Genomic DNA, 25,029 nt, shown 5'->3' with positions numbered 1-25,029 from the left:
TTAGTCCATTATTTTAACCTCATGGTTAACCTCATCACTGGCATGGAAAGTTATTGGAGGTATAGGTTCTTGAGCTTTTTGAGAATTATGTAGTGAGAATTGGCTTACTTCTGCAGACACTTAGTATGTCTGTTTTCTCAGTCCTGTCAGTTCCGCCCATCTTTTCATCTACTGCTGTCTCCTTTCAACTTCCTTACCTTAATTTATATTTATCCTCAATTTAGTAGGTTTTAGATGGAGGAGAAAGAAACACATCAATTTATTGAATTTAACTAGAAATATGGTAGTTCTCTGTACAGAGGTTTTTTCCTTAGGCTCTACTTTGTGGGCAGTTGGATGGCTCTCAGAGGTTCATGGTTGTGCACTTTTGTTTGATAATTTAGAGTTCATATGCCAGTATGCATATGATTTTGATCAGTAGTTAGAGAATTAAGTAGTTTAAAAAAATTTTTTTAATGTCCTGTTTAATTTCAAGGGAAGGATGTTTTTGCAGTTCTAAGAAAAAGATTGCTAATGGTCCTGGAAATAGGAATGCTGCTTGAGAGTCTCTTTGTCTTCTCCCCGTTTGATGCATGTTTTGCCACACTGATGCAGTAGCTAGTATTTGTGTCAGAATTGTTTGAGGGTTGTAGCTGTTTTTGTAGTTTAATTTGAGATTGATCCTCTTTTGCTTTTTTGGTGGTTTTTAAGAAGTGGGAATTAAATATACCTTTATTCCTTTCTTTTAAGATATATTTAATACAATGTGAAAAACTGCTCAGAAACACATATTTCATTTAGGAAGTTGAGTACGTGGATTAAGTATGCATGCCAAAACTGTTTTCTATTCAGCAGAGCTCTGCATGAGGTATGACTCGACTCTGTCTTGAGTTGAAGAGGGTTTCATGTCAAGACGAAAGAAGAGTATCTCTAAGAGCACACATATACTAGAAGTAGAAAGCTACCACAATCTGGGTCAGCTTTTAGGGACTTTTTTTTTTTCTTTCCCACCACCCTTACTTGTTGTTGTTTCTCACAGCACTTAGCTCCTCTCTGCAGATCTGCTCTAAGATCTCCATGTGAGCTGTTTTCCTGTGCTTGCTGATAGTTTTTCTCCTCTACGTTCAGCCTACACATGACCCAGAATAGATACCCCACTGCAGTCTCTTAACTTCACGTGCCCTTTTTGCTTCAGCTGTCTACAGCTGACCCATGACCCTCTTGCTGTTTCTTAGTCTGATTTTCAAGAAAAACGAATTGGCCCAGGCCATCTTTTTGTGCCACTTCGGATTAGTTGTTCCTCACCAGACTATAAATGGACTTTTATCAGTTCACTGCTTATGCAGGTTGGGGATGTTGGAGGAGAGAGCAGTAAGTAAGTCTACAGGGAAACAGCAAGGACCCATGGATGAACAGTTACTCTTGGTAAATGAGGGAGCAGGATAGAGCTGAATTTATAACATAGTCCCTCCTTCAGTCTACCAGTTTAGTTTTATAGAGTACTGCTGGCAAGTACTTAGTGCAAATTGAATATTGTAGGAAAGTAATATTTGTGTCAAAATTGACTAAGAAATCTGCCATTTGGTGCTATTTTCTGTTTGCCTTGTGACTTGTGGTATGGCAATAAGTCCAATATAGTAGGAGTCAGGAGTCTTAGATTCTAGACCTGATTTTGCTGTTTCATGAAAGGCTTTATTTCATCAGATAAATCTTTAAAAGGTCAGTGGAATAGAATAGTTTGTAAGGTACTATCTAGCTATAAAACCTTGCAACTCAAATTGTACTGTACCAACCTGGGAAAGGTACTGTCAGGAAAGATGGTCAGAATACAAAGCTATTGTAACAAAATCGTAAGTTCAGATTAATGAAAAAATAAGAAATGAAAATGATTGGACCGATACATTAGAAGAGGATATGAGAGTTTTGTAGTGAGTCAGATTTTCTTCATTGAAATTGGATGGTGTTCATGAACTGATTTAAGTCAGACACTATAGTCACAAACTCTGTTCCCAACTTAAGTTGTGCATAGGTAGTGTATTAATGTATGTGTAATGCTGAAGTTTAAAATGCTTTTTCTTCCTTGCTTTTTTAAAGAGCAAGCCTGGATATTTAAAATTGTTAAGTAACATGGATTTCTTTTCTTTTTTAGGATTTAAGTGCCCTGTATGCTCAAAATTTGTACCCTCTGATGAAATGGATTTACATCTTGTGATGTGTTTAACAAAGCCAAGAATAACCTATAATGGTAAGTCCAGTGCTTTAAAATGATACTTTAAATTATCATTGTAGTTATATTTCATAAAATGTATTATGAATTTCATGTTTCAGGTAGAAGTTAAAAGGCCAGGAGGGACTGTCTCAGAGCTTGAGCTAACTGATACCCTGATTAGGTCTGGTACTTTGGCCGTGCCTTTCTTACCTGACCACAATCTCCAGATATTTTCAGTGTAGTCTTAGTACATTTTGAAGTAGACTTGGGAAAAAACAGAGTAGTTCATTTGTGACTTCAGATGAACAGAGTGAAATAAAGAAAAAATGAGAGCTTTTTTCAAAATTTTATTGATAAAAAGAGAGACTTCAAAATCTGTGGAGAAATTTTAGATTTTTCAAATGTAAAATTTGGTTTGAAATAGAATGAGTAAGAAGAGTACCAGTAAACAGTGAAATTGAAAGACTGACTCATTGACTGGCAAATGTTTTTTGAGTCCCTGTCACCTATGAGGCGTTTAGTGTTAGAAACTTGGGATATACCAGTAAGTAAAACGGATGGGTCCTACAGCATAGGACCAACCAAAAGTTTAATCAGTGTGGTAACACTTTGTCAGTAATCTGAGATTTCACCTCAGATTATAGAAACTTGTAGGAGTACAACTTAATATTGAAATGAACATGTTATTTTGAGTAGCTTTTTTGCAAAGTGGTTTAGGAATGTCTCTCTTGATAAGGTAGTGCTTCAGCCCCACTCTTATAGTAGTAATTGAGCACTTTCCCCCATTTTCCAGTGAATAAATAAAAATAGCTTTCAGCATTTTCTTTGAATAGTATATGTACCTGTTGATTATATATAAACCTTTTTGCATTAGGAAATTGAGTTGGCTACTTTGCATAATCTAATTGAAATTTAGTTACTTAAACAAAAGAGGTTCAAAATTTGAGATAAAACTGATTTGGCTTGTTTCTCATATGTTATTATCTTATTCTCCTCCATAATTATTATGTTTATTATAAATGTTTTTAAAATGAATAGCCTTAAATGTTAAGACTCTTGCCTTGAGTTTTAAAAGACAAGTGTATTTCCTTTTACCATATAATATATTTGCACATAATCTTAGTATTCTGTTTATTTTTTGTGCAGTATATTTGGATTTAGTCTTCTTACGTGTTGATATTTGGCAGTTTTTAATTTCCTGTTTGAGCTGTGCCTGGTCATTAAAGTGTTCTAATAGATCACTTATTTGGTGGCTTAAAGAGCAGTATATAACCTTCTGTTTGGGGATACCTTGATCCAAGAATTCAGGTTTTAAATATTTGACAGTATTCCAGTTTAGATATTAGTAAACTTAATAGAAAAAGTGAGGTTTCAGCCACTTTTAAGAAGAGCTACCTACTGTAAGGTAGGTAGGCCTGAAAAGTTTTAAATTGTTAATTATATATGGGTATCTATAGAAATTCACAACAAGAAGCAAAAACAGCTTCTTTATAAACATGTATGATTCTTGCCTTTTTAAATGTGGACAGTGGTCAACTATGAGTGAAAAGGAAGAACTGTGATTGACTGGTTTAGGTTAGATAGAGGTAGCAGATTGGTAGTGTACTCTCCCCTCACAGGCTGTGGGAATTCTAAGGCAAAGGCCTGTAGGGGAAGGAAAAAATGATCCCCTTACCCTTGAGTTCTTGGCTGAGACCTCTGTAATAGAAGACAGATTAATAAGAGGAAAATAAAAGTTTATTAACATGTATACCTCCTGGGTTCATAGGAGGTATTCCTGAGAAAATGAGATCTCCAGGGTGGCTTATAATGTGGGCTTAATAACATCTTCAGCTGCAGACAAAGAAGAAAGTGAGGATGGGGAGGCCAGTTGTGGAGGATTAGCACGAAAATCATGATAAAAGAGGTTTGTTACGCAGGTATAAGTTAGTGCCGTCTCCTTCTCTTGTTGTAATCTTTTGTGATTTAGAGCCCTCATTCTTTTCCTGGAACTGAGGAGACATCCTGGCAAATGAAGAGTTCCTCTGCTCAATCTTATGTAACAGCCTAAATGGGAAAAGAATTTGAAAATGCTTCTTGTTTTGTGTAGTAATTTTAAAATTTAGCATGTGTTTACTTTATAAATAAGATGATGGATCAGAAGTGGTCATACAAGAAGCAGTCTTACCCAGTTACCAGAATTGTATACCTATTTTATGTGGCACTAAATTCAGTTTTATTGCCCCTCTTTTAGCATTTAGCTGCTCAAAAGCAGTACCAGTTTGCAATTAAAATGTTATAAAGAACAACGATACTTAGAACAAACTGTAAGCTTTAAGTTCAGCTTGCTGAGTTCAGATCTCTGTTTTATTACTGAATTCCAGTATGAAATCTTGGTTTTGATTTTCTCTCCTGTAAACTTAGGACTGGAAGTAGTGCCTGTCTTGACAGAGTTACTGTGAAAATCATACATACTTCTTTGTAGGTTTTGTAGTGACTGTTAAGTAAACAAGACCTGTTGTTATAAATATTACCTTTGACTTTAAGAGGTAAAGATATAGTGGATACCATATTTAATGTGCTGACGAGTCTAAATTTCTTTTGCTGTTTTAAAAGCTCATAGTAACTTAATACCAAATTAGATGTCTAAAAGTCTTGCATAGCAATAATAGTTCCTATAATATATGGAGAAGCAAGGGGATAATTAGAGCACTACCTGTTCTCACCTGATGTGATAAATTTACAATTGCAATTCAAGGAAAGAAATACTTTTTCTGCTTTCTGTAAGGAATATGGTGGCTGGCACAGCTGAAATCTGAGGTCTAAAATTGATGATAGGCAGTTTGCTTACTCTTTGAAGAAGCATAAATCCTTTCATATTCAGTACAGAAATAAAATATTGTAAAAAACTAACTGTAAATGGATATGTGTTTCTGTTACCTTTTTTTCTTATGGCCTATTATAAAAGAAGATAGCTAGAATAGAAGTTGAAATTAAAATACATATTTCAGTGAGAAGGAAGTTCTGTAGATCTCTAAAGCATAAAGTAGGTTTCAGATTTCTGTTTCTGGTTTCTTCAATAAAATTTGAGAAGGAAAATTACATATTTTTTTATTTATAGATTCTTATTTTGTTTCATGATTTTATAAATCATTGTCTTGCCTTTTTTGTGTTCTTATCATATCACTTTTATAACATTGATTTTTTAAAATTAATCCAACATTCAAGGTAAGCTTTCCTGAATCATAAGAAATCTGAAGAAACAGAACAGAGACAATGAAAAGACCTTTCTTGGAGTGCAAGAAAACCGAGTAAACCTACAGAGCTGTCCTCAGAGGGAAAGTTTTTCCTCTGGTCACAATTCTTACTTTGGTTAGAATGTAGTATAGGCAGACTCATTTTAAACAAATTTTAATGCAAATTTATACAATACCTTTCTAAATTTGTCTCATTTTTATGTTTCTTATTTATTGGAGCAAAGATACGAATCATCTCATGTCTATCAACAGTTTTGCTGTTTCAAAATTATTGTATATGTATATGAATTAGTCTGTTATTAATAAGATTTGGAGAGAAATGGAAGATATACTTGTAAATAACAACTAGGTAGGTATAGTTTGGGGCAACAGAATGATAAGAGAATTGTAGGTGAGAAGATAAATTAGGGCTGAATAATGAAGTTTTTAAATAAATTACGTGTAATTATTTGCATTCATGTGCAAAAATATTTGTAAGGAAAATAATTTCTTTAAAGACCGGTTGGAAGAATGGTATGGTATTTCATGTAGGAAATGGTCAGATGATTGTTAGGTAGAGAAAGAGATGAAGAAAGAATGAATTGAGTTCAGTGTTTGCTAGAAATGGGGAAGGAGGAGCCACAGGTGACTTGAGGATTGGCACTGGAGGACTCAAATTGGGGTAAAAAGGCTGTAAAAGTACCTAGCTGCTCTCAACGTTGTTGATCTTTGCAAAATGTGAAAATTGTGAATTTTTTTTTTTTTAGGATTTTTCCAAAATGAGTAAGGGATTAAGGTCATTGTATATTTTAAGGTAACAAAACAATAAAAATAATAAAAATATTCTAGATAGTCTCACTCCTTTGGTATCTAAATATTTATGATATTTGTGATTTGCTTGATTTCTTCCATTTTTTGCTAGGCAGACTTTGGGATCTCCAGGCTCTCAGTACCTCATAGGTTATTGTTACTTAGGATTCTTTTTATCTTAATCCCTTTAAACTGTACTTCTTGGTATTCAGTTCTTAGACCTTCCCTTGTAATGCTTTTTGGTGTGAGAGATCTTTTTACAGCTGAAAAATCTTTGACACCCAGTACCCAAATTTTGGTTTCTAGATACCATTCTCATGTAAAAAGAAAACAGGATTCCTTGGAGAAATGGCTGATTCCAGCACTGGAGCAGCGAAAGAAAAACCTGGAGATACTGTATTATTTGAATGCAAGGAAGCGCTCAAAAATCAGAAAAGATGAAGGACACAGGAGGAGCAAACCTGAATGAGCTCCCAGTAAACAATTTGAGCAACAGAATTAATACAGCATGGAGATGGTAGTTTAGTCATCAAGTTGTGTCTGCCTCTTGTGACCGCTTGGACTGTAGCCCTCCAGGCTCCCGTACCCATGGATTTTTCCAGGCAGTAATCCTGGAGTGGGTTGCCATTTCCTTCTCCAGGGGATCTTCCCGACCCAGGGATCAAACTTGGGTTTCCTGCATTGCAGGTGGATTCTTCATCAACTGATCCACCAGGGAAGCCCTGTAGCATGGTATTGGATTATAACTCAGTGTATAAAATAAATATATCTGGTTCCACCAATCAATCAGTAAGTTAATACAGAAAAGTAGAAGTTTAACCTGGATATTAATTCTAAGAGACAGACCATACATTTCTTTAAAAAAATTTTTTTTTAAAGATTTTTAACATTCTCATTTGTGGTTATTTAAAATAATATTTTTCAAAAAAATTTTAATGGTCCATGTGTGCTCTCTGATTTTAAGTATCCCCAAGACACACTAAAATGTATAATGGCACATATATAATTTGAAATACCTAATCTTAGCGTATTATTATCATTACAGTGGTGGATGAAAGGGGTTTTTAGGTGGATGAGAGCTACTGTTGTAAGCCCCAGCAACAAAAAACTTTATAATTTTCTCTTCCTTAGGGAAAACATGAGTTAATTTTGTTAGGTTTCATATTGTGACATTCTCATAGTGAAGGACTCCTATTGTGAAGTCTTACTTTCTAGTTTCAGACATTTTATGTTTATTATATACAGAATACAGATGAGTGACTATAGAATAGCCTATTATTTGTTATTCATTAACATAAGACTGAACTGGACTCTACATGTTTTATACTTTATTAAATCTTACTAAGGAAAAGTTCACTGTCTTCCTCAGTGCTGGTTTTTTTAAGATTGTCAGTTTACCTATTAAGGGACGTGCTTTGTCTTTACATTTGATTCACTGAGAACCTATTCTTCATTGTTAAACATAGTTCTGCTACTGTTATGGGTGAGATTTGGTACTATTTGAATATCAGATCGGTTTTGCTGGTTATAAAGAGAAGCTAGGTTTTAGGCAAGTCTTTGGGTTTTCTAGATTTACGACATACCTGCAAATGAAGATAACATTTTCAAGCATTTATGCACATTTGTTGTTTTCTTTGTATTCCTGCATTAGTTTGAAGCTTAAAAATGATGTTGATAATAACAGTGCCAGTGGACATGCCTGTCTTATGTGTCTTTAGTGTTTCATTGTTTCATAGATGCTGGCTAAGAGTTATGGTTAATCATCTTCATTGTATATATGTCATTCTCATTTCATTCTCTTTTACTTTAAGACAAAAAAGAGCCTAATTTTATTAATTGCTTTGTTCCTTTATTTGTTGATAAATTACATTGGTAGATTTTATAATGTTTCAATTGAATTGTGTTGATTTCTAATATTAATTGAATTTAACTGTTTGATCATAGATAATTCTTGTAAAGCAATGTTACCAAGTTTTTGCTAACTAAAGATTATGCTAATAAAATGAGTGGGAAAGCTTTCCGTCTTTGCTCTGGAATAATTTGAAAAACCTTGGAAGGACTATTATTTTCATATTGTATATAATTTGACTGCAAAACCATATAGCCCCCCCACTTTTAAAATCTTTGACAGTCCTTATAACTTCCCTGATTATTAGTATATTTGTGTTCTTTGACGTCCTTAGTCAATTATGGGAATTTGTATTTTGTTAGAAAATATTTTTCTTCTGAATTTCCTAATTAATTGCCACAGCATTGCATTGCATATGCCATTTCCTTACAAATATTATAATTTTTATTTTTTGTTATATTGGCCTTTTCATTCTAATGTTGTATATTTTTGTACTTTTGAACCTTAGGCTATTTGAAAGAGCTTATATTTAGTTTGTATTTTCAAAAAAGCTTCTTTAGAGTTGTAAATAAAGCTAATAAAGCTACTTTCTTTTCAGTTTTTTAATTTTAATAGAAGTATTTTAGAAATATATTTTTCCTACAAGAGGCTTTAGTTGTATCTGAGGTTTTAATATGTATCTGAGAAGAAAATGTTCTTCAGTTTGAAGATAAATTTTTTTATGACAGGAGGAGTATGTGTGATGGGAAGTCATTCTGATCTTGTTATTAGAGAATGCTGCCCATAATAACTGTTTTTAATAATTATGTGACCACATACATCATTGATTTCTGTAAATCATGAATATAAGAGAAGCATATATGTTCTCTGTAGAGTAAAAAAATTACTTATATTATTCTTTTTAAAACATATGTATTCATATACTTCCAGTAAACTGAGTTTGGTTGTGTTATTGAATTACTCTGTATTCTTCCCTATGTTTGGTTTACATAGTCTGACAAATTTGGAAAAAGTTTATTAGTGTCCCCTCTGTGGCCATAGTTTCATTAATTTTTTTCTTATACTGTTATAAGTTCCTTTTGTGATAGTTGCCTTGCAGCAGTCTTTTTCTGGCTTTATGTATTTCATAATATGTTGTTTACACAAATATTATGGCTTATTTTCCTTTTCCGTTGAATCCTTTTATGTTATAAAGCATACTTCTCTCTATTCTGCTTTCTCTAATGTTATTTGACTTAGGCTTACCAGAAACCATGCAGGGTCTTAGATTTTTACCTTGTTTTTGTTGTTCAGTCAGAGTCATGTCCAACTCTTTATGACCCCATGAACTATAGCACACCAGGCTTCTCTGTCCTTCAGTATTTCCTGGAGTTTGCTTAAATTCATGTCCATTGAGTCGGTGATGCCATCCAACCATCTCATCCTCTGTAGCCCCCTTCTCCTCCTGCCCTCAATCTTTCCCAGAATCAGGATCTTTTCCAGTGAGGTGGCTCTTTGCATCAGGTGGCCATAGTATTACAGGTTCAATATCCGTCCTTCCAATGAATATTCAGGGTTGATTTCTTTTAGGGTTGACTGGTTTGAACTTCTTACTGTCCAAGGGTCTCTCAAGAGTCTTCTCCAGCACCACAGTTTGAAAGCGTCAGTTCTTCGGTGCTCAGTCTTCCTTATGGTCCAGCTCTCACATCTGTACATGACCACTGGAAAAACCATAGCTTTGACTATATGTACCTTTTGTCAGCAAAGTAATATCTGTGCTTTGTAATATGCTGTCTAGGTTTGTCATAGTTTTTCTTACAAGGAGTAGGCCTCTTTTAATTTCATGGCTGAAGTATACCCTCGACAGTGATTTTGGAGCCCTAGAAAATAAAATCTATCACTGTTTCCACTTTTCCCCACCTACATGCCATGAAGTGATGAGACTGGATGCCATGACCTTCTTTTGTTGAATGTTGTGTTTTAAGCTAGCTTTTCCCCTCTCCTCTTTCACCTTCATCAAGAGGCTCTTTAGTTCCTCCTCACTTTCTGCCATTAGAGTGATATCATCTGTATATCTGAGGTTATTGATGTTTCTTCTGGTAATCTTGATTCCAGTTTGTACTTCATCCAGCCTAGGATTTCTCATGATGTACTCTGCATGTAAGTTAAATATGCAGGATGATAGTATACAGCCTTGACGTACTCCTTTCCTAATTTTGAACCAATCCATTGTTCCATGTCTGATTCTAACTGATGCTTCTTGACCTGCATACTGGTTTCTCAGGAGGCAGGTAAAAATGTGGTCTAGTATTCCCATCTCTTGAAGAATTTTCCACAGTTTGTTGTGATCCACAGAGTCAAAGGCTTTAACATAGTCAGTGAAGCAGAGGTAGATGTTTTTTTGGCATTCCCTTGCTTTTTGTGATACAACAGATGTTGACAATTTGATCTCTGGTTCCTCTGCCTTTTGTAAATCCAACTTGTACATCTGGAAGTTCTTGGTTCACATAATGCTGAAACCTAGCTTGAAGGATTTTGAACATAACCTTGCTAGCATGTGAAATGAGCTTTATTGTACGATAGTTGGAACATTCTTTGGCATTGCCTTTCTTTGGGATTGGAATGAGAACTGACCTTTTCCAGTCGTGTGGCCACTGTTGGGTTTTCCAAATTTGCTGGCATATTAAGTGCAGCACTTTAACAGCATAATCTTTTAGGATTTGAATTAGCTCAGCTGGAATTCCATCACTTCTACCAACTTTGTTTGTAGTAATGCTCCCTAAGGCCCACTCGACTTCATACTCCAGGATATCTGACTCAAGGTGAGTCACCCCATTGTGATTATCTGGGTGTGGGTAAACTGATTCCAAATAGGAAAAGGAGTATGTCAAGGCTGTATATTGTCACCCTGCTTATTTAACTTATATGCAGAGTACATCATGAGAAATGCTGGGCTGGAAGAAGCACAAGCTGGAATCAAGATTGCTGGGAGAAATAGCAATAACCTCGGATACGCAGATGACACCACCCTTATGGCAGAAAGTGAAGAGGAACTAAAAAACCTCTTGGGATGAAAGTGAAAGTGGAGAGTGAAAAAGTTGGCTTAAAGCTCAACATTCAGAAGACAAAAATCATGGCATTTGGTCCCATCACTTCATGGCAGATAGATGGGGAAACAGTGGAAATAGTGTCAGGCTTTATCTTTTTGGGCTCCAAAATCACTGCAGATAGTGACCGCAGCCATGAAATTAAAAGACGCTTACTCCTTAGAAGAAAAGTTATGACCAACCTAGATAGCATATTGAAAAGCAGAGACATTACTTTGCCAAGAAAGGTCCGTCTAGTCAAGGTTATGGCTTTTCCCATGGTCATGTATGGATGTGAGAGTTGGACTTTGAAGAAAGCTGAGCGCCGAAGAATTGATGCGTTTGAACTGTGGTGTTGGAGAAGACTCTTGAGAGTCCCTTGGACTGCAAGGAGATTCAACCAGTCCATTCTGAAGAAGATCAGCCCTGGGATTTCTTCTGAAGGAATGATGCTAAAGCTGAAACTCCAGTACTTTGGCCACCTCATGCAAAGAGTTGACTCATTGGAAAAGACTCTGATGCTGGGAGGGATTGGGGGCAGGAGGAAAAGGGGAAGACCAAGGATGGGATGGCTGGATGGCATCACCAACTCGATGGCTGTGAGTCTGAGTGAACTCCAGAAGGTGGTGATAGACAGGGAGGCCTGGCGTGCTGCGATTCATGGGGTCACAAAGAGTCAGACACGACTGAGCGACTGAACTGAACTGAACCAGACTGAAACTATAAAAATCCTAACTTTTTTGTATAGTTTTTCTGTGTATTCTTTCTACCTCTTCTTAATATCTTCTGCTTCTGTTAGGTCCTTGCCATTTCTGTCCTTTATTGTGCCCATCTTTGCATGAAATGTTCCCTTGGTATCTCCAGTTTTCTTTAGTCTTTCCAATTCTATTATTTTTCTCTATTTCTTTGTGTTGTTCACTTAAGAAAGCTTTCTTATCTCTCTTTACTGTTGTCTGAAACTGCATTCAGTTTGGTATATCTTCCCATTTCTCCACTCCCTTTCTCTCATATTCTTTTCTCAACTATTTGTAAAGCTTCCTCACACAGCCACTTTGCCTTCCTGTATTTCTTTTTCTTAAGGATAGTTTTGGTCACTGCCTCCTGTACAGTATTATGAACTTCCATCCATAGCTCTTCAGGCACTCAGACCTGATCCCTTGAATCTGCTTGTCACCTTCACTGTATAATCATAAGGGATTAGGTTTAGGTCATACCTGCAGGGCCTAGTGGTTTTCCTTACTTTCTTCAATTTGTATATTGAGGGTTTTCTTCTTATTTTAATTTTCTTTTTCATTGAAAGCATTTTTGTGAATAATTTCTTTAGTCTTTCATGGATGATATACTTAATGAGCTGTTGGGTTCCCAGGTGTTTCTTGTTTGCTTTCACATATGATTACTATCTTAGCTAAATATAGGATATTTTAGTTTTTTTCCCCTTCAAGTCTGTAAAATTGTAGTGTTCTCTTATTCCCAGTATTACAGATGCGAGGTCTTGCTGGGTCTCATTTTTCTTTCATCTTAATCTGCCTGTACTTTCAATTTGGAAGCTTACAGATTAATTTCTTTTTTTTGAAGGTTAAAACTTCTCTTTTTGTTCCCAGATGCATCTGTCTGTTTGTTCACTCTGCTCCCATCTCTAATTGAGACTTTATAAGACTTTTCAGTCTAGAAATGCAGATCTTTAGTTAGCTCGGGGATTATTTTCTTCTCGTATTTCTTTGATTATTATTTCTTTCTCTGTTCCTTTTTCTGTTCCTGTGACTCTTGTAATTTCAATACAAAACCTCCTGGATTTATCCTCTGTTTCTTATGTCTTTGTTAATGATTTTTGTTTTTTATTTACATGATGTTTATTGTAGATTACTGACTTAGTTTTCTGCATTGACCTTCCTTTCCCCTTCCTCTGAAGTATTAATCCTTCTAGGAGTTTCTGCTTGTAAAGTCATCATCTCCCTTACTTCCATTCATTCGTTTGTTCTGATTTTATGGTAAGCGTCTATTTCAGGTTTTTAGCTTGGTTCACCTTCATTCACATTGTTGTGTGTACTTAGTTTATGAATTTTCTCTGTTACATAATGTTAGCGCACACACAGATCACACTTACTTGTTTCTCAAATAGAAGAGAATAGAATGCAAGATACTTTCCTCTTGTGAACCTTGTGGTCGTAAGCTTGGTGCACACTAGCCCTTTTTGTTTAAAACTGTTTCCCTGTTCTTGGGCGCAGAGAGTTCTGTCCTCAGCCCAACTCAGTAGCTTCTTTTCTTTGAGTAGTACTTTCACCATCAGAGCAGCCTCCTCCCTTATTCTAATGGGATTCACTCAGGTACTGAAGTTGCCTTGGGCAACTGAAGGATTGGTGAAATTTGAGCAGACAGAAATAAACCTCGTTCAGAATCAGTGTGTTTCCCCTCTCCTTAAAAAAATTTTTTAAAGAAAGCATTTTACATTTGCCCTTTCTTGATTTTCATGAGATTTCATTACATGAATTTTCAGATGAATCTAGATTTAGTTTCTCCAGGGTTTTTCTCACAGGTTTTTTCTTTTTTAAGTAAGTTAGTCACAATATTTGGTCGCAATATTCAGTCATTTAGTAGGAGAGTATAAGGGGACCAAGAACTCTGAGTTGTTAGTATTACATGACTGTTACTGTGAGAAATACTGGTTCTCACCTTCCTTTTTCCTCCAGATACATGTGAGTTTCACACTTTGCTTTAGTATCTTGGTGGAGTGGACATTTAAAATATCTCTCCTGTGTATACATAGTACTTATAACTCTTTACCCATAATTTTAATCAACTTATTATTTATTGTCAAGCTCTGCATATATTAGTGCTTTCTGGTTGATTGGCTGATAGGAACCACCTGGATAAAGAAGTCAATACACTTAAAAAAAAAAAAAATGTCTGAGCTCAGCTGAGTCACCAGACTGCAAACTAAGTGCCCAAGTCACCGAAACTCCAGCCCTCCGACTTTGCGGTGTTTTCGCTCTCCATTGGTTCATTTGTTGCTTGGTGCTTTTAGTCTTCTGAGATCTTCTGTTTTCTTAGCTGTTCAAAAAATATTTTTCAAGCAGTAACTGTGCAAAACACCATGCTGCGTGCTGGAGTAAGCAGAATCTACAAGGTTCTCTTCCTCATGGAATTTATTGTTTATTGAATACAGAGATTGCAAAGTATTGGCCACCTTCTCACAGACTGTATTTTTGTTTGTTTCAAAAATGTTTGGCCAATGAAAAATAAAACAAATGAAAACAAAAAAAAAAACCCAAGGAACTTCCCTGGCAGTCTAGTGGTTAAGACTCCACCTTCTAATTCCTTCCTCCTCATAGACTCAGGAGGAAGCAGAAGGGAAGGAGCCTCACACTCCAGCCTCAGTTAATAAAAGCAGTACAAACACATTGTAACACTCATTCTCAAATCCATTCTAACAGAATGATAGAAACCCTCCTACTTCATAAATCTGATAATAGTTCTGACATAATGTTTTTTTATAAGCCATTTGAGTTGACATTTTTCAGTTTCAATATGATAGTAAATGGAATTTTAATTTAACCAACATTTAGAGTTAAGCATTTTTACATTAACTCTTCAATTTTTAATTATCAATATTAAAGAGTGTATGAGATATAACTATTGAGAGTTACAATTTATTTGAAGAAAATGAATCTCAAAGAATTTTGTGTGTTGTCCAAAGTTCAGGTCTTCCATTTGCATTCTCATTGGATCTCCGTAATACTCTTAAGAGACCCGTCTAGCAGGTTTCATCATTTCTTTCAGTTGGAGATAACAGGCTCAGAGGAAGAGTCTCTTCTTCTCAGTAGTCCTATAACTAGTATTCAGAACATACCTGCTCCTTGCTAGGTACAATTCTAGACATTTAACAGGTGTATTTTAAATTCTTACCATTGCCCTATGGAGTAGGTATTGTTATCCCCATTATGTACCTAGATCTGTTGCAGTGTTGGAGTTTTATCTTATTTAATTCCTACCACTGCCCTGTGAAGTAGGTATTGTTATCCCCATTATTCCTAGATCCATTGCAGAGTTGGGATTTGAACCTAGAACTGTCTATAACATCTGTTATTAAAATTTGCTACATTATATTACCCAGATTGTTTGACTTCTGTTATTGCCGTTAAAGCCTACTTTATAATTGAATACATTAATATAATTGGAAAGTATACGATCATAAATTAAGTTTGAAAATAAGCTTTTTTGTTTTTTTTAGGACTGATGGTTTTCTCTTTGCATTGATTCAAAGCAAAAATGAACTTGAAACTTTAGTTCAAAGTGTATTATATTCTATTTTTACATATTCAGCAGTTTTTTTCTTTTCTGTTTTTCCCCCTTTTTAATGTGGACAACTCATTTGTATGATCTGAAGAGAAACCAGGGTATTAATGTGGACAACTCATTTAAGTAAACATTTATTTAGAGTTAGCAAATCAGTGATTTGTGATAGGGAGAGAGTAAAGGAAAGTCATCTTAATTTGATATGAAGATTGGGAAGTAATTTGGTAATTTAGAAATTTCTTAGATGACTTGTAAAACTTCTTATAGCTTATTAGGTATCTGGTTTTATAGAATACTTAATCCTGAGCTTTTTCTTAGGCAAGTTAGAAACAAAAATGCCCAAGAAAACTGAATTTATAAGTATTTAGTTAGTGTTGTTTTTGTCTGTTTCACTTTTTAGAGTATATAGTTTGGGTTCTGTTTTATTTTGCTTATGTTTTCTTGGACAAGGATCCAAATGTCAATTTCCAGAAAATCCCAAGAGTATACATTTTTCTAAGTTAGCAGAAGAGTTGCAGATTCTGTCTCTTGAAGAATAGTCTTAATTTTAAAGTAAGTTTCTAACAATGCAAATGAAAAGCAACTAGGTGTTTAGTCATTTCTCAATTATATTTAAAGAAACCATTGACATTTCAATGGTATCTAGGCAGAGGAAGCCAGCAATTGCTCCTTGAACCAGAAAAATAAATTTCTAAAAAGGATAAAAGTTGACCCTGACCATGAATTTTGAGTTTTAGACAGTTTAGTGAAGGTTACTCCCATGGTTTTATTGATATATTAATTTTACACTGAAAATGACTGTTTCCCTTTGTTAAATATAATTTCTAATTCCCTTTATGGTATTTGAGTACAGTAACAGCTCATGAATCTATAATCTAGAATGTTAATGTTAAAGTCTTCAAAGTCCATTAGATATAACTTTATATCTGAAAGTACTTATTATTAAACCCTGTGAGCCCCAGTTTTTCATTCTTTGAGTAATTGCTTCTTACTAATGTTGTGAATTTTTTTAATTCTTGATTTTTCTAGGGATTATTTCACATTTCAGCTGCTTTTGTTTTCTACTGCTATCATTGAGGGTTCAAGAACAAAAAATAAGTCTTCAGGTAAAATGCCTGATCCATAATAGTGCTTGGCATTGTAATTTGCTGAAAAGATCATATACCTTTGGATGCTTGATCTGAAAATAAAGTTGTGATGATTATAACTTTTTCGCATGGAGTTTTGTTGGCTGGCTCTAACAAATTTGGTCTTATTTGTTGTTTTTTCTCCCCCTCCCCTAAAGGATTTTGGCTGTGTGCTTTTTTTCATGCTGTCTTGATCTGCAATAACTATATGGATATGTGCTTGTACTTGCTACATATTTTAATTTTGCATATTTGGCTGCTTGAATTTTAAGTAGTTTCTTTGGGCAATGCAAATTAAGAGCTTGAGGCTATAAGTAAAATAACAATTAACAGAAAATTTTAGTTTATAAATGTATGTTCCTTATCCACTATATTGAAATACATAGGTTTCATATTTTGCACTGGCCACATTTAAAGTGCTATTTTCAGGCCATATGTGGCTAATAGCTACTGTTTTGGACAACATAGATAAAAGACTATTTTTGTCATCATAGAAAGTTTTATTGGACAGAGCTGTTTTTCTGTTCTGTAAAGAAAGTAAATAGTAAAGTGTTAGCTCATTTCTGATAACAGTTTTTATGGCAGTTTATTAATTCCAGAAGATAAAGCAGATGATCAGTCTTGAGCGTGCTTCCTCTAATCTAAATAGGTAGCCACACTAATCTTTAGTACTTCTAACCTAAAGTTGTCTAACATAGTTTGCTTCTGTATTTATACTCTTAAAGTGAAATTATTTCTTGTACCAAAACTGATGAAGTTGTTTAAAAAAAAAAAAGTGAAAGTGAAGTCGCTCAGTCGTGTCCGACTCTTTGTGATCCCATGGACTGTAGCCTATCAGGCTCCTCCGTCCATGGGATTTTTTTTCCAGGCAAGAGTGCTGGAGTGGATTGCTATTTCCATTGAACCCGGGTCTCCTGCATTGCAGGCAGACGCTTCACCGTCTGAGCCACCAGGGAAGCCCAACATAGTTTGCTTCTGTATCTATACTCTTAAAGTGAAATTGTTTCCTGTACCAAAACTGAAGTTGTAAAAAGGCCAAATAGCCTAAATTTGAATCCTGACCCCAGGACTTACTAGTTTAGTAAATTCTGGTAAATTAATTTATTTGAGCCTCATCTGTAAAATGGAGGTAATTTTAGTTACCTAATAGGATTAATAAAAGACTTATGTCCAAAAGCATGTAATAAAGTAGACATTTATAGTACTTTCAAATATAGAATGAAGCCAAGACAGTTAAAAAATTAATTAGGCAATATTGTTTGTATGGAGTTGTCCCCAGCCTTGAGTTATAAAAGGTCTTTAGAAATGACTAGGTCTAGAGTATCTGGTAAAAGTTTCTTTTGGCCATGGGATTATTTACAACATTTTATAAAATTGAAACAACTGGGATACCAGAATGGGGAGAAAAAGAAAAATAACCAACTTTGTTTTTGGAGAAGTCCATCAAGTTTTTTCTGATAATATTTTATATAGTGTTTTTATAACTTAAAATTTTTATGTAAGATTCTTTAAAGCTTCATATCTATAATATTTTGGATACCCAAAAGGAAACTCAGGGTTGACCAACATTTTGGAGGTTATGTACCTAATAGTGAGAATGGAAATTCATATTATTTGCAACTTTAAGTCTTAATGTTCTTTCTACTTCAACATGGTGTTTCCTTGATAGCAGTTGTTTTTCTGAAGCAGCTGTACAGTTCAGAATCTCTAGGGATGAGGCCCAGATATATATAATCCCTTTTTTTTTTTCCTTTCTGTGTTGAGATGGAATACAAACCCAAGTAATTTTGGTGCCCACTTCTTGATAAAATCATTGCTGTCTTCCCGGTTTAATTCTTCTTTTCCAGTATCAGTATCTTTGTTTCTGTATCAGTATCAGTATCTCTAAATTAATGCACAGACCATGTGAATAAATCAAAGAATTTGACTGATAAGCAGTACACTGACTCGAGATATTAGGTTGGACATTGACAACCCTTTTGGAAAAGCAACATAAATTTAGTTTCATGTTCACAATCTTGAGTGTATCTCCCCCGATCAGTGCTGTGCAGAGGGGGATTACACAAGCAAACCATGGTAGTTAAGTCTGTGTTCCCTTCTCTGCTTTTCTCATTTTAATTTGGTTGGTTAGTCTGCCCTTAAGATATTCTAGTCCTAAAACATTGATTCCTTATTTTTTGAGATGTTTTTTTCATGAATGTTTTCAGTTGACTGGTTAAAGACTTTTAATAATCTTTTCCCAGCTTTCTTAAATGCACTTCAGTCTCCTGGATTTAATAGTATTTCTAGGCTCTAATTAACTCTGCATGTGTCTCATTGCTAAGCTGAAAAATTCTCTTTTAATGAAAATAGAATGTCATAATGGGGTAGGAGAGGGGAATACTGTAGAAAAACTCCAGATGTTGCATAATGAATTTTCAAAAATAAAAAATGCCTTCAAATATATAAAGACAGATTCTATTGGAAATAAGTCTTTCAAATTTGAAAATTAAGTATTTGTTACGTGAGGCAATAACTGAGGTTTTGCAGTGAGAGTGAAACTCAGAGTGACTTATCAAAATGCAGTTGAGCAGTGGCTGTAGTATGTTAACAGCTTTTAATTTTTCTGAGCAGGTATCATTTCATTAGAAGCCATTTACATTGGATATTGGGCTGCTTCTGCATTGAAATTAATGTATTTGGAATGTTCTTGTATGTACAGGTATACCTTTCTTAACAGAGAATATAGTTGTGCGTATTTTTTATTACTTGGGCTTAGAGACCTTTGATTAAAATGGCTGATGTTAATATGTCATTCTAAATTGAAGTAAAAAGATTTTTTTTAACTTAGTAACTGCAAAGCATATCATCATATTCTTAAAATATATATTATTCTGTTGATTATATGAATATTGGATTTGTCTTTGTTGTACTGTAAATAAATTTTCTTGTAAGCAGGATAGCCAAGGCCTTTTAAGATACTAAAATTTTCCCAACTCAAAGATTTTTAACACCTGTTGCAATTAATGAGAGTTGGTAGTCATAGGTCTGCATAAAAGTATTGTAAGACATTTGTATTTGTGTGAACAATGAATTTGGAAGCTTGCAGCTAGTGGATTTCTACTTACTTTTATTTGGTGCTGAGAATATGTTACAGAGATTTAGATGGAAAAAATGTGGCAGTACATTTTATTTTTTAAAAGCTGGTCTAACTTATGTTAATTGAGTTTTTGGTTCATTTATACTTAAATCTAGATGTGTTGTTAATGTATTCTAGAAGGTAGAAAGTTTTACACCCTAGTCCATCAAATCTAAGACATACTTTTAAAAAATAAATTGTAAAGTTCTGAAAAAGGTATATCTTAAAATTGATTTATATCAGTTTAGTGGGAGCATTTTTTACTCAGTGAAATATAAAACCCATGGTGCATTTTTATATAATGTCTTATGCTTGATAAAAAGAAATGGTTAATTTTTTGAAGTTAGTTGTGAGATGTAGATTCATTTTACAACATGGTTATCCCTGTGGTGGAAAAAAAAATCTAAGTGGTGAGAATATACATTCATTTGGAATTATACAATTGTACGATGATCTTCTAGTGTTTCCTTCACATCTTTTTCTCTTTGTTTTCATTGCTATCATCCTCATATCAAATGGCAAAACTAAAAAATTTAGTAACAAGTTTGATGTCCTTTTACTCAAGGGAAAACAGTCCATAGACTGAGGTCTACAATGCCTAGCAAGCACCTCCTTAGGGAATTTAGGGTAAGAGTGACTATTATGGGGTCTTAAAAGAGGCACTGCAGAAACAGGACATGATTGGCTAGAAAGATGGGACTTTCCTCATAAAACTAGAAGGTCCTATTTTCTAGGACAAGATAGGCTAGCTAACGCTGAATTGGACAATTGTGGTTGATGTTGGGTTTCTTGAGAGTGAGGTCATTTCTATAGTGCAGGCTGACTTAACATATAGGTTTGTGATGTCGTCTGAGCCACTGGGATGGCTTTTATGAGTTCCAATATAGCAGTTAACATTAGCTGGGTGCTTTCCATTAAACTGGTTCCCTGTTTGTGGAAAGCTATTCAGAACAGTAAAGGAAAAACAGAGATCAAGAGGAGGAGCAAAGAATTGGGGTTGCACTTGAGGACAGGGCAGTGGTTAGGACTTCAGGGCTCAAGAGAGAAACTTGAGAAGACTCTTGTTCAGTCGCCACGTGTGGCCGACTCTTAGAAACCCCATGAACTGTAGCATACCAGGTTGCTCTGTCCTCTGCTATCTCCCCGAGTTTGCTCACATTCATGTCCATTGAGTCAATGACGCCATCCAGCCATCTCATCCTCTGCCACCCCTTTCTCCTTTTGCCTTCAGTCTTTCCCAGCATCAGGGGCTTTTCCAGTGAGTCAGCTCTTCATGTCAGGTTGCTGAAGTATTGGAGCTTCAGTGTCAGTCCTTTCAGTGAATATTTAGGACTGATCTCCTTTAGGATGGACTGGTTTGATCTCCTTGCAGTCCAAGGGACTCTCAAGAGTCTTCTCCAGCACCACAGTTCAGAAGCATCAATTCTTCAGTGCTTAGCCTTCTTTATGGTCCAACTGTCACATCTGTCCATGACTACTGGAAAAGCCATAGCTTTGATTATATGGACCTTAGTCGGCAAAGTGATGTCTCTACTCTTTTATACGCTGTCTAGTTTTGTCATACCTTTGGGCTTCCCTGATGGCTCAGATGGTAAAGAATCTGCCTGCAATGCAGGAGGCCCGGCTTCGATCCCTGAGTTGGGAAGATCTCCTGGAGATGGAAATGGCAACCCACTCCAGTATTCTTGCCTGGAGAATCCCATGGACAGAGAAGCCTGGTGGGCTATACAGTCCATGGGGTTGCAAAAGAGTCAGACAGGACTGAGCAACTAACACTTTGTTTCACTTTTCTTCCAAAGAGCAAACATCTTTTATTTTCATGGCTGCAGTCACCATCCGCAGTGATTTTAGAGCCCAAGAAAATAAAATCTCACTGCTTCCATTTTTTCCCCTTTTATTTGCCGTGAAGTGATGGGAACAGATGCCATGGTTTTAGTTCTCTTAATGTTGAGTTTTAAGCCCGCTTTTTCACTCCTGTCTTTCACCCTCAAAAGGCTCTTTATTTCCTCTTCACTTTCTGCCATTAGAGTGATATCATCTGCATATCTGAGGTTGTTGATATTTCTCCCACAGTCTTGATCCCAGCTTGTACTTTATCCAGCCTGGCATCTTGCATGATCTACTCTGCATATGTTAAAATAGGCAGAGTGACAGCATACAGCCTTGACATAGTCCTTTTCCAATTTTGAACCACTGAGTTGTTCCATAACAGCTCTGACTATTGTTTCTTGACCTACACACAGATTTCTCCAGAGACAGGTAAGGTGGACTGGTATTCCCATCTTTTTAAGAATTTTGTGCAGTTTTTGTGATCCACACAGTCAAAAGCATTAGCATAGTCAATGAAGCAGAAGTAAATGTTTTTCTGGAACTCCTGAATATCTGGAAGTTCTCGGTTCACATACTGCTGAAGCCTAGCTTGAAGGATTTTGAGCATTACCTTGCTTGGATATGAAATGAGCTAAATTGCATGGTAGTTTGAACATTCCTTGGCCTTGGAATGTAAACTGACACTTTTCCAGCCCTGTAGCCACTGCTGAGTGTTCCAAATTTGCTGACATATTGAATGCAGCACTTTTACAGCATCATCTTTTAGGATTTTAAATAGCTCAACTGGAATTCTGTCACCTCCACTAAATTTGTTTGTAGTAGTGCTTCCTAAAGGCTCCCTTGATGTCACACTCCAGTATGTCCAGCTCTAGGTGAGTGGCCACACCATCGTAGTTATTCAGGTCATTAAGACCTTTTTTGTATAGTTCTTCTCTATTCTTGCCACCTCTTCTTAATCTCTTAGGTCCCTCCATCTGTTAGGTCCTTGCCATTTCTGTCCATTGCATGAAATGTTCCCTTGTTATCGCCAGTTTTCTTGAAGAGGTCTCTAGTCTATCCCATCCTATTATTTTCTTTGCATAGTTCATGTAAGAAGGCCTTCTTATCTCTCCTTGCTGTTGTCTGAAACTCTGCATTCAGTTGGGTTTATCTTTCCCTTTCTCCCTTATTTTTCACATTTATTCTTTCCTCAATTGTTTAAGTCTCCTCAGACAACCATTTTGCCTTCTTGCAATTTCTTTTTCTTTGGGTTGGTTTTGGTCACCCCCTTCGTTACAGTGTTAAAAACCTCTGTCCATAGTTCTTCAGTCACTATCTACCATATCTAATCCCTTGAATCTGTTTGTCACTTCCACTGTATAATCATAAGGGATTTGATGTTTGTCATATTTGAATGACAGTGGTTTTCCTACTTTGTTCATTTTAAGTCTGAATTTTGCAATAAGAAGCTCATGATCTGAGCCACGGTCAGCTCCATCTTGTTTTAATTGACTGTAAAGTGCTTTTCCGTCTTCGACTGCAAAGAACGTTAGCCTGATTTCAGATTTGACAATTCAGTGATGTCCATGTGTAGAATTATCTCCTCTGTTGTTGGGAAAGGGTGTTTGTTATGACCAGCGTGTTCTCCTGACAAAACTGTTAGCCTTTGCCTTGTTTGTTTTGTCCTCCAAGGCAAAACATGCCTGTTGTTCTGGATATCTCTTGACTTAATACATTGTGTCCCAGTCCCTGATGGTGAAAAGGACATCTTTTTTTGGTGTTAGTTCCAGAAGGTGTTGTAGGTCTTTATAGGGGGGTGTTAATTAGCATTTTTCCATTTACCCGGTTCCACTTGCCGAAAACTCTTTTTCTGGTTAAATCTTTGATGTGATGTATTAGCTCGTGAGCTACCCAATAGTTAGCTAAAATTGCCTCAGTCATATTCCCTAAATTCTGAGAGCATAGACCTTCTTACCAAGGCCTTTCCTTTTGCTGTGGAAGTTGCCCTGTTGCCCTCTCTGGCCTAATGGGTAAATCAACTGCTGGTACCTTCCTTTCTGCAGACTGAACAGAGCTGTATTTCCTCTTAATGTGCTGTCTCAAAATGAATCACTAAAGGGGAAACTATTTATAGAATGGATTTTTGTAAAAGGAACTATTAGGAAACTTACCTACATTGGTCTGTGTTAAGCATTTAGGGAGAGATTAATGCAGCTTTTCCCTTTTAGCTTGTTTGAGTTTTATTTCCAAAGCAGTACTTTATCTATTTGTGATATAAATTTATATTGCATGTTCCTGCTTTTGCTTTCTGTTCTCTAAACTTAAGTTTCTCCATATTCTAAAGTAATGGCATGTTTTAGTTATTCCTTGTTTAAAAAGAGTCACAAAGCATATACTAATATACTTTTAGGCAGGATCCTTTTAAAAATTAAAATTTAATGTTAAAATATGTTAAATTTTCAGTATAAAACATAAATTGAGAAAACCTTGTTGGGTTTTTTTTGTTTTGCTTTGCTTTTCTTTTTCTTTTTTTCGAAAGGAAATTTTGCTTTATAAAGGGTTTCACCATAGTAGTATTTGTGTTTAAAATACCCTGCAGGGTCTTTTGCAAGTGACTCTAATTGGTGTCTGGGATAAACTTCGCGTAGTTGCAGAAAAGGATTAAGAATTGTTGAGCCCAGTGTCTGAAATCCTCATTTCTAAAAGTCCCTTTCAGAATCTACACAGAAGCTTTGATCTCCCTCGTTTTGTATGTTCTTGAATTAAGCATATTTTTTTTAAAGTCCTGTATTCAAGATGATTTCTTTAACTTATGCAATTTTGTTACTTTAGAATTTTAAAAATTATAATAGTATTTTAATGTCTTTTCTGCCATGTTACACTCTATACTTTTTTGACCTAGCTTGGTGGTGGTTTAGTCTCTCGGTTGTGTCCAACTCTTTGTGATGCCATAGACTGTAGCCCATCAGGCTCCTCTCCTTTGTCCGTGGGATTTCCCAGGCAAGAATACTGGAGTGGGTTGCCATTTCCTTCTCCAGGGGATCTTCCTGACTCAGGGATCGTACCCAGATCTCCTGAATTGCAGACAGTCTCCTACATTGCAGTCAGATTCCTTATTGACTGAACCACCAGGGAAGGACCTTTGCTGCTAAGTCACTTCAGTCGTGTCCGACTCTCTGCGACCCCATAGACGGCAGCCCACCAGGCTCCCCCGTCGCTGGGATTCTCCAGGCAAGAACACTAGAGTGGGTTGCCATTTCCTTCTCCAATGCATGAAATTGAAAAGTGAAAGTGAAGTCGCTCAGTCGTGTCCGACTCTTATCGACCCCATGGACTGCAGCCTTCCAGGCTCCTCCATCCATGGGATTTTCCAGGCAAGAGTACTGGAGTGGGTTGCCATTGCCTTCTCTGGAAGGATCTTTGGGCACGAGGTTAATATTGGTTAGTAGGATGAATTCTAAATTACAAATAACTGACTTACTGATAAAACTTTATAGCAAAGTTGTTTGCGAGTTGGAAGATTGTATACTGTGTTTGTATTAACTGTAATGCCTC

The 25,029-nt window shown here is 35.8% G+C and overlaps 1 protein-coding gene across 1 annotated transcript in view; it reads left to right on the top strand.

Moving 5' to 3' along the window:
* ZNRF2 (zinc and ring finger 2) overlaps positions 1-25,029 on the top strand; it is a 90,348-nt gene that overhangs the window by 53,577 nt on the left and 11,742 nt on the right. The window contains exon 2 of the mRNA XM_068973203.1: positions 2,129-2,224. Coding sequence (XP_068829304.1) covers positions 2,129-2,224 — 96 coding nt within the window. The remainder of the gene's footprint in view (positions 1-2,128; positions 2,225-25,029) is intronic.

Source organism: Capricornis sumatraensis, chromosome 5 (assembly GCF_032405125.1).
Source record: "Capricornis sumatraensis isolate serow.1 chromosome 5, serow.2, whole genome shotgun sequence".
Taxonomy (NCBI): domain Eukaryota; kingdom Metazoa; phylum Chordata; class Mammalia; order Artiodactyla; family Bovidae; genus Capricornis; species Capricornis sumatraensis.
The sequence above is the reverse complement of the archived record's forward strand: the minus strand, read 5'-3'. Positions and strand labels throughout refer to the sequence as shown.